This window comes from Coffea arabica, chromosome 10c, assembly GCF_036785885.1.
Source record: "Coffea arabica cultivar ET-39 chromosome 10c, Coffea Arabica ET-39 HiFi, whole genome shotgun sequence".
NCBI classification, from domain to species: Eukaryota; Viridiplantae; Streptophyta; class Magnoliopsida; order Gentianales; family Rubiaceae; genus Coffea; species Coffea arabica.
Window position 1 is genome coordinate 9,870,396 of NC_092329.1, and position 10,238 is coordinate 9,880,633.

General features: G+C 36.3%; 1 protein-coding gene across 1 annotated transcript; it reads left to right on the forward strand.

The window, feature by feature from the left end:
- The first annotated feature begins 798 nt into the window (after nt 1-798).
- LOC140015736 (uncharacterized) lies at nt 799-3,067 on the forward strand. Its single transcript, XM_072068553.1, has 2 exons — nt 799-1,595; nt 2,848-3,067. The coding sequence occupies exons 1-2, from the start codon at nt 799-801 to the stop codon at nt 3,065-3,067; spliced, it is 1,017 nt and encodes a 338-aa protein (XP_071924654.1).
- The last annotated feature ends 7,171 nt before the right edge of the window (nt 3,068-10,238 follow it).

Sequence of the window (10,238 nt, forward strand, 5' to 3'; positions counted from 1 at the left end):
TGAGATGATCTTTCAAACTCTCTATCTACTATTGGACGCAAGCATCGGAAGTATCGGGCGTCCGATAGAATTGAGTTTATCCTTCAAACTCTCTGTCTACTATCGGACACAAGCAACGGTAGTACCGGACGTCCGATACTCCCAACGGCTAGTTGACTCTTCAACTACCTTCTATCCATCGGAAGCATTAATGAAGCACTTTCTTGGTCTCATATAAATAGAGTATGGTCAGAAACTTCAAACAACTTTTGCACACTGAAGATACAAAAGATATAGAGTAGTTTTAGTGAGAAAACACTCTCCAAAGAAGATTTGTAATCTTGGTGGTGTGAAGCTCATTGTAAACTTTTCATTTGTGAGTGAATACTTCAATAGTGTAGCTCTGTGAGGGTTGTCCTGAGGGATAGTAAAACTTCTTAACTTGACCCAGTGGAACTTGGGACAAGGAGGAAGTGACTCTTCCTTTGTACACAAGATTGGTTATATTTCATTAACTTGAAGAAGCTTGTTTGAATTGATCTTCAAGTTCAAGAGAAGCTTGATAGTCAATTGGTTTGCAATTCCTTTCTTCTCATTTACTTATTGTTATGTTGTGATCCTTAAATTGCTTATCTCTTCTACTTCTCTCAAGTGATATTGTTCCTTTATTGATTGATTCATTGGGTAATTACTTAGAAAAGAGGGTAAATTTCATATTGAGCAAAAAGTGCTTATAACTTGATTAGCTTTTTAATCAACCTAATTCACCCCTCCTCTTAGGTTGTCTTCAGACCTAACAACCTATGGGGCAGAAACTAGATGATAGCTGGGGATTTCAATGATATATGCTCCAATGAGAAGAAATTACGAGGAAGAATCAAAGAAGAGTGGACCTTCAATGACTTTAGAAACTTCATCAATGAAAATCAACCGATAGACATTGGGTGTGAAGGACAACCTTGGACCTGGAGCAATAATTGGGAGGGGGATGGTGAAATCAAACAAAGATTAGATAGAACACTCAATAGTGCACAATGGAACCAGAATTTTGAAAATGCTAAATGTACTCACGTTAAGACACATGCTTCTGATCACAGTGCTCTACTAGTCGATAATACCCCATTGGAAAGAAATAGAAGGAAGAGATTTTTCTTTGACAAGAGATGGCTTCAAAGGGATGGAATTTCAAATGTAATAAAGGAAGCTTGGAACAAGAGTGCTGAGGGTTCAAGAATGTTTCAGGTTAAGACAAAGGTGAGAAACTATAGAATAGCCCTCCTGAAATGGAGCAACAGAATCAATAAGAATTCCAGAAAAAGGATCAAGAACATCAAGGAGCAGTTGGACCAGATTAAAGGAGCATCACTAGAGAACAAAAGAAAGGAAAAGGCAATACTTAAAGTGCAACTGAGGGAAGTTTACAGGGATGAGGAAATGTTTTGGAGCCAAAAAGCTAGACTCAAATGGCTACAAGAAGGAAACAAGAATACTCATTTCTTTCATGCACAGGTGAATGGTAGGAGGAAGAATAATAGAATGCAAAAACTACCAAAGGAAGACGGGAGCTGGACAGAAACTAAGGCAGAACTAGGAGCTGAAATTGGTAACTACTACAGGCAACTTTTCACCAAATAAACTAATAGCAATCACGAGAGTTTAGATGGGATCCCAAAGTCTATTTCTGAAGACAAGAACTAGGATCTAATCAAGCCTGTAACAAAAAAGAAAGTCAAATCAGCATGTTTCTCTATGGAAAGCAACAACACTCCTGGCATAGATGGGATGTCACCCCTATTCTTCGAGAAATTTTGGGACATAATCAAAGGAGACCTGGTAAATGCCACAAAAAGTTTCTTTCATTCTGGTAATATGCTTAAGGCTATCAATCACACTATCATATCTTTGATCCCCAAAGTCCCTTGCCGCACTAATATGAAGCAGTACAGATCTATTAGCCTCTGTAGTGTGATTTACAAAGCCATTGTTAAAATCCTAGTTAATAGGCTTAAACCTATTCTGAATCACCCTTTCTCATCAATCAATCTGCTTTTGTTCCTGGGAGACATATTCTTGATAACATCATTATCTCTCATGAAAACTTGCATTATCTTAAAAATAAAAAGCAAGGTAAGGATGGATTTATGGCTATGAAGCTTGACATGTCAAAGGCCTATGATAGAGTTGAATGGCACTTTCTGCAAGCTATGATGGAAAAAATGGGATTCTGTGAGAAATGGATAAAATAGATCATGAAATGCATTAGTACAGTCTCCTTCTCATTCAACATTAATGAGGAGTGTAAGGAATACATTTTACCAAAAAGGGGAATTAGACAGGGTGACCCACTGTCACCTTACCTATTCCTCATATGCTCAAAAGGCTTTTCTAATCTGCTAAAAAGTGCAACACGAGCAGGAAAGATGAATGGCGTCAAGATAAGCAGACAAGGTCCCTCAATAACCCATCTCTTTTTTGCTGATGATTTCCTGATCTTTTGCAAAGCCAATTCTCAAGAAGCAAGGAGCCACAGAGGATACTAGAACTTTATGAATAAGAATCTGGTCAAATGGTTAACCTAGACAAGTCCAATGTGTTTTTTAGCAAAAATGTGAATTAGGCTACAAAGGAGGAGGTCTATGTAGAGCTAGGAAGAATAAAACCAGTATGACAAGGGAGGTACCTAGGATTGCCAATGGTGATATCAAGGACTAAAGTGCAATTGTTTGGTTACATTAAGGATAATATCAAGAGGAGGATGCAAAGTTGGAAAAACAAGCTTTTAAGTTCAGCTGGAAAAAAATTCCTGATCAAAGCAACTTCTATGGCAATTCCCACGTACATAATGTCTTGTTTCAAATTACCTTGCAGGATGTGCAAAGAGATCAACTCCATGCTATCTAACTTCTGGTGGGGAAAAAAGGACAACGAAAACAAGATTCACTGGGTAGCCTGGAAGCAGCTGACCAATGAGAAGAAAAGAGAAGGAATGGGGATCCAGGAGATTCAAAGCTTTAAGAGCCCCAGTACAATGGGATGGGATTCAAGAGTTGACTTGGAACTTCAACACCTAGTGGGCATTATTAACTGAAGCCAAACATAGAGCTCAAGGGATGTATCATATATCTCTTATAGCAAATATTCTATAGTAAATTTGGAAATGCAGGAATGAAAAAGAGTTTAACAACAAAACACAGGAACCAGTGTAGGTGATCAACAAAGCCTGGAATGCCTGGATGGAGTTCAACAATAGGGCCAAAAAAGCTAGGAGCTGTAGCATAGGTAAAACAACAATACCACAACAAATGAATGAACAAGAGGCCAGACAAAATCTAGAAAACTGACCAAGAGGTATGCAGATCAGGATTACAACCAAGTGCAACAAGAAAACAAAGACCATTGGATATGGTATTGTAGCAGCTGACAGCAAGGGACAGGATGTGGTGGGATGGAAGATGAGAGAAAGAGCAAGTGAAAGTCAACTTCAACACGATGCTGAAGTTGTCAAACTGGCTTTGATCAAAGTAGGAGAGCAAGGATGGAGGCTAGTATGCATTGGAGTTCCAGGTAAAGACCTTCTGCAGCAAATTCAAGGGAGTAAAATAGTGGATGTATGGCTAGCTACCCTGATAAATGATATCTGTGAACTGAGTACTATGTTTTACAAATGCTCCTTTTGTCTAGGAAAATCTAATAGGAATGATCTTAGTTGTTTATTTAGTGCTCAAGCTTTGAGCAATTATCATGATGTAGAGTGGGTTAATCCCAACCTACTATGCTAAATGCACATTGTAAAGCATCGAGCAAGTGCTCGCCTGTATATACTTTTGTTCAATTAATACAATCCTATCGTTTCGACAAAAGAAAAAAAAAGAAACTCAATAGTTTTCACTGCCGAAAGGAAGATATCGCATCAGCACTAAATGTATGAAATGAAAACATTTTGCATTTGTCCAAAGAAAGGAAGAATATACGCGGCATTTACTTGATTCAAGCAATAAGGATTCATCCTCATGTTCAGAGTCTAAAAGTTTTTTTTCCAAAGCCATGAGTTTTCCTTTATTTTTCTAAAGGTTTTTGGTTGGATTCGAGTTGACTCGGGATGACTCGGAGTGACTTGACCATTTCAACCCTTCACAGTGACGTCTCCATCGATTTTTTGGCAAGTCAAGTATCTCGGAATCATATTGTCCCAGGACCGTATCAAGAGGGACCGAGACGGTGGCGACTCGGTAGACTTATGAAAGAGGAGAATCATACAGATGATGTGGTAATGATTTATTCTTTTTGTCACGGCAATCAACAATAACTGTGGTTCTTCTCCTCATGATCTGTTTGGAGCTTGTTAACCATCTACTGATTAGCTACTTGACTTGTAAAAGACTAATGTCTTCTCACTTGTTTCAGTACAAAATGGTGAAACTATTTCATAACAGCACTACTATACTGATTGTTAAAGTACCTTTTTTTAATGTTTAGAGAGTGACTGGAGAGGATCTAGAAGGTAAAACTTTCCTGCATCATCATTTCATGATGGTGCCATAAATTCCTCCATCATGAGATTTTGGCAACCATCTAATATCTTAGCTTCGGAACACTTCTGCAGTGGAAGCAATTTTCAGTTGTCAGTAATAGTGCAGGAACCGAGTTATGTCTCTAGACATATTGTTGTTAAGCTAGGCATGCAAACATATAGGCCAGCTTTCCTATCTGCTAGGTAAGCGAATTGCAGGAAAAAGGAAACAGGATCCAGACACTACTAGAGAAATATTGGGAAGAAGACTCTACTGTAAAGAAGCAAAGGCAAACTCTTAGAAGTTGTCTATTCTCTGAGATTACGTTTTCAAAGATAAAGAGCATCTTTTGACCAATCACATGAAAAATGTTAACTCAGAGTTTTTGACGTCCTAAAATTTCGATGGGTTTGATAAAGTATGGAAAGTTATATGCTTTTGTCTTCACAATGCTTTTATTGATGGTGTTCCCAGGAATCCACCTAGTATTTTTTTTTATAGATTTTACACGATTTTTTCTTCACCTACACGCTGTCAGTTTTGGAGGGACAAACTTTATGAATGTTGAATCACATGCACTTATTGAGGGGAACAACCAATATGATTTATTTTCTCCTGATCAGTAATAAATAAATTGCTTAGACATACACTTAAATGAAGTTGCTAATGCAGATAGCATCTAAAGTTAAAGCTACAAGGGATAAGCAGTTGACAGTCAGAGGCTTTACGTTTAGAAAGGGAAGAACCACAGGGACAATCAGATGCCAAGTTGTCTGAAGCTTCTGATTTTAGTGATGAAGATGAAGCTAACTTTGATGCAAGGATGCGTCAGCAGATACTGCAGAAAATAAAGGAGCTTGGTGTTCTTCCAAGTGAACAAAAGATGGATAAGAGTAAGTTTGTTTTCTGCATAGAGTTAAAATGAACCTATAACTTACAAATCTTTTTTATTCATGCCAATTAACATAATTAACTTGTATCTGTTCTAGCCAAATTTAGTGTCATAATGCTTAGTATTTGGTACTTTGGACTTAATCGGATTTACAAATTATGGAGAGTGGCAATTTACAACTATATAATATTTTTTTACCTGGTAGAAAGTGCTTTATTATTTTTCTCCTGAAATGCTTTGATGTCACCATGAAATTACTATATACCTGCAACTAAGCTTTTGTATGCTTTTTTATGATATTCTTCAGCATGTTTTACATGATTATGGATTGGCTCAAGCAGTAATCCTTCCTACTGCCCAGTGAAAGAAGTCTGACAGAACAAGAATTTTTTTGGTATTTTTATGACTCCTAGATGGATTGTGACACTTCAACCATTAGGCAGATCCATATGGTGGATAAGATGCACAAAAATGATTCAAATGACATCTCATGCAGGATGAGATGTTTTGAACATATTTTATAATAGAACTTCTTCTCAGAGTGGGTAGTCCAAGCAATGCTGACACTTTTGCTCAGAGTGGGTAGTCCAAACCTCAGCTAAACTCATGGATAGGGCTGTAGCTGTATTAGATCTAGAAATTTTTGCAATGACTTGATGGAGCAAGATGAAAAGTATAGATATGGATGTGCTATTATCTATATTCAACCTTTCTACAGATGTTTAACACTCTTGATTTCATTTATTTTTGTGGTTCTTAGGTGCTGAAGAGACTGGAAAAATTCAAGGCAGCGTTTTCTTTCAAATCCAACGGATTGAAAGATGAAGATGCAATGGCTGTCAAACCACCAAAAATAAAATTTATAATGAGACCTACTCCCGAAATTGAATGAGTATAGTAGTGAGTATGGTCATCTCCTCAGAGAACTGATAGATTTATCACACACGGAGAATTTGGGGGATTTTGGGAAGGAAGATAAAAGAAATAAATTAAAGATGCAGGGGTACTGATTTGCTAAATCGCAAAAGTGTAGTAGTTAATGAATGTAATAAACAATTAATTGACACAGCCTAGTCAAGGAGATAATCTCGGCACCGGTTCAAGCAATTGATCATAGATACCTAAATTAATTCACACGTTCGCAAATAAATTGGTTAAAGCAACTCAACAACCGCTAAACCACCAATCTCTCCTTAATTATATGATAGTCCAGAGACACTCTTAAACTACCCTATTGTAAATTAGATAACCCCAGAGACGCTCGAAGGATTTAATCTATTCTCAGCTTTAGGAATTAGAGAGACCCAATTCTAGTTAACAAACACACATGTGTGTACATTTAAACTAGATTAATTATTTCCACAACCCAGATTAGACTACTTGCGAGGCAATGAAATTGTGTCATTCGCCACTAATTTAAAACAATCAAGTGATACGTACCCTTGTCCTAATTGGCAGTATACTATTCAGACAATTGAACAATTGGCCACATTGATCCAATAAATCTAAACAATAATAGGCTGTTAAAACAGAGAATAATTAAATACCCACGAACGCGGAATTTAAAATAGAGCAAAACGATTAAAACGATCTCACAATTGTCCGTGTAATCGGGTCTTGATTATTCCTCAACTAGATAAACAGGTTTAGCCTTGCCGCATAATCACGAAGCAGTTGAAGGCTTACATGGAGTTTAAACGATTGAAAGAAAAAGATAAAAAGGATGTGGCCGCTAGCTGTAGATTTGCGTTCGGGAGGAAAAGAGCCTAACTAAAGAGTCATATGAGCTTAGACGATTAGTACTAAGAATTGACGTCTAACCTTCATTCGACCAATTTGGTGAAAGAGTCATATGAGCTTAGACGATTAGTACTAAGAATCAGTTTAAGTTGAACAGCATAAAGCGGAAACTATGTATTTCTTCATTGGGGATGAGTAGAAAGTGTCAATTAATCGTCTAAACTCATTCCTCATTAGGAAACTGACCACCATTTTCATTATGACCCAGTCTAAACTATAAAGTCCATTTGAACTGGGATTTATTCATAAATAACAATTTTGAAATTTTATCATAGTGGTTGCCTTGGGAAAGAATGACGACATCATAATCATTGTAGTGGCTTTCACCAACTTTCATTGACCTTTCGGTTGCTATGATTCTTCATCATCAGTCAGCATCCCTTTAGAAAATCAATAAATTAGTAATGGAGCGCGTGCTTTACTCATAAACATGATGCTTTGAAATTTCTTCTTTTATGGTTTCACAAAATTTTAAAAAAAAATCAATTGTTTTGAAAGAATAAATGTAATTGAGATGAACAAATTAATATTTAATATTTAAAAATTAATTTTTCTAACGAACACCAATACACAAGCAACAAAGCATTCCACTTTTTGTTGGATATGGGTTACATGAGTGCCTTTTTAAATTTTCATTTGAGTTTATATTTTTAGCTATTTGAATAATTTGTTGTTCGCCCTTACATCATTCTATGAATTTTTTTAATTAATGTTAGCAATTTTTTTCTGTATTTTTTTTCTATTAATCATGGATTGCAAAATGATTCATAGTGCTATTGCAATTGTAACACTATGTAAATTATACTGAAATTTCTTTCCTCAAATTTGAATAGTTTAACTTTTAAGAGAAATGATTTCATTTGGTGAAACTTGTTTATATTTATCATTGACGACATGGTTTAGGATTATAAAGCTTATATGATTAGCAACTCTAAACTGATAGAATTATCTATTATACAATAGTCAAACTAATGAGGGGCTTAGATGTATTTTTGATTGACCATTGAAGTACTTTTTGAAGTTGGATATTGTAAAAAAAAAAAAATTTGACTTAACTCGCCATAACCCAAAGGATGTTTCACCTTTCTAACTCTTATTATGATTGAAATTGATATATATTATATTCATTGATTGTAGTTTAATGCTATAAAAAAAATACTCCTTGTAAAGTTTATTAAATATAATCTTTATAACTCTAATTTTTTCTAAAAATTTAATACTTGAACACCAGCCTTCATCATCGAACACATCGATAGATATATGTGCAACATGGGGGATACGGGGCAGGAGCGGTCCTCAGACGACCGCTCCTGAACGGTCTCCTCACAATAAAAAACGTGAGGAGACAAATGAGCCAAGTCAGCAAGGCTGAAGCAGGGCACAAAAACGATGCCGTTCCAAATAAAAAAATGTTGACTTCCAAACGGGAGCAGACGGAGCAAACGGAAGAGAATTGGTTTTTGAAATTCAAGTTGAAATTTTGAATTAGCTGCAGAAAACAAAACTGAGGGAAGCCAAATAATTAAATTGTGAAGGTAATCTACTCTGACCAACCACTCACTGAAGGCAGAAAGCTGAAGTTCAGGTGGGATTCAACCTACTGGGTGTTTCTAGGTGAAGTGGGTGTAGTCTACTCTGATGAAAGTAGCAATTGACAGAAAAATGGGTGGAGAGGCAGGCGGCATGGAAGAAGCAAACAGAGATGAAGCCAAAGTTTGTCCGTAAAATTGAATAGCAGAAGCAGTTGTGGTCTCCAATTGGGTATAAGAGTGTTGTATGTATTCTGAATGCGTGCAAGAGCGGCGGTAAGGTAGAAGCAAATAGAGGAAATTCAGCATCTCACGAAACCAGATTTTGTCCTTCAACTTAATAGCAGAAGCAGCTACGTCTCCGATTTCGGTGAAACGTGAAGCGTATTAGCAGACCAAGGTAACATGACTGAACCATGTCAGTAATTGTGGCCAATAATTTGTCACCCAAATGCACATCTGTTAAAGGAAGGATGAAATTAGAGTCACTGAAGACATAATATGAAGATGATAGAAGAATAGTGAAGTTGTACTGTATTTGTATGTGTGTACCGTATCTGTGTTTGTGTGAGCATTCAGCTTTTCAGTGATGGACTATAATGGGATAGTAGTTTTTGGAAGACCTAGGGTTATGTATTCAAGTAAACCGTCGACTGGAATTAGGGAAAGATGAGAGAAACAAAGTCACATTTAACAAGTGAATGAATATACATCTTGTTGTAAATTAGTTACATGTTATAGCCACCGTATTACAATTGATATGAATCATTGTGCATTTAGTAATTGGTCCATGCTCATGGAGCAATATTAGTTTGCCCCTCTCCTGACCATATAGTGTGTGTAAAATGGAGGCGTAGAGTTGAATGAGATGAAGCAGAGGAAAAGACACATATGTGAATAATAAATGGGTGAAGCTTGTGTTGTAAGTCAATTACATGATGTAAGAAATATATTACAATGAGTAGAAAGTAGGGTTATGTATTCAAGTAAATCATCCACTGGAATTAGGGAAAGATGAGAGAAACAAAGTCACATTTAACAAGTGAATGAATATACATCTTGTTGTAAATTAGTTACATGTTATAGCCACCGTATTACAATTGATATGAATTATTGTGCATCTAGTAATTGGTCCATGCTCATGGAGTAATATTAGTTTGCCCCTCTCCTGACCATACAGTGTGTATAAAATAGAGGCGTAGAGTTGAATGGGGTGAAACAGAGGAAAAAACACATATGTGAATAATAAATGGGTGAACCTTGTGTTGTAAGTCAATTACATGATGTAAGAAATATATTACAATGAGTAGAAAGTACTTGTTTGGCCCTCAAAATGTAGAAAAAGTAGAAAATGTGGAGTTGGTTTATGCGGTTGTCATTAACGAATGACATAAGGTCCAGTAAGTTAAAGAATCTAGAATCAAAATATAATCACCAGCGTGGAAGTACATACAGTTCAAATAGACTTACAACGCGTGACCAATACATTATAGTCCGTATAAGTTAGTGTACATGGAGTTGTATTTG

Excerpts from the sequence above, each read along its gene's own strand:
- LOC140015736 (XM_072068553.1), top strand. The coding sequence starts at position 799 with ATGATAGCTGGGGATTTCAATGATATATGCTCCAATGAGAAGAAATTA. Across the intron at positions 1,596-2,847 it reads GAAATTGGTAACTACTACAG|GATGTGCAAAGAGATCAACT; the intron begins GCAACTTTTCAC and ends ATTACCTTGCAG.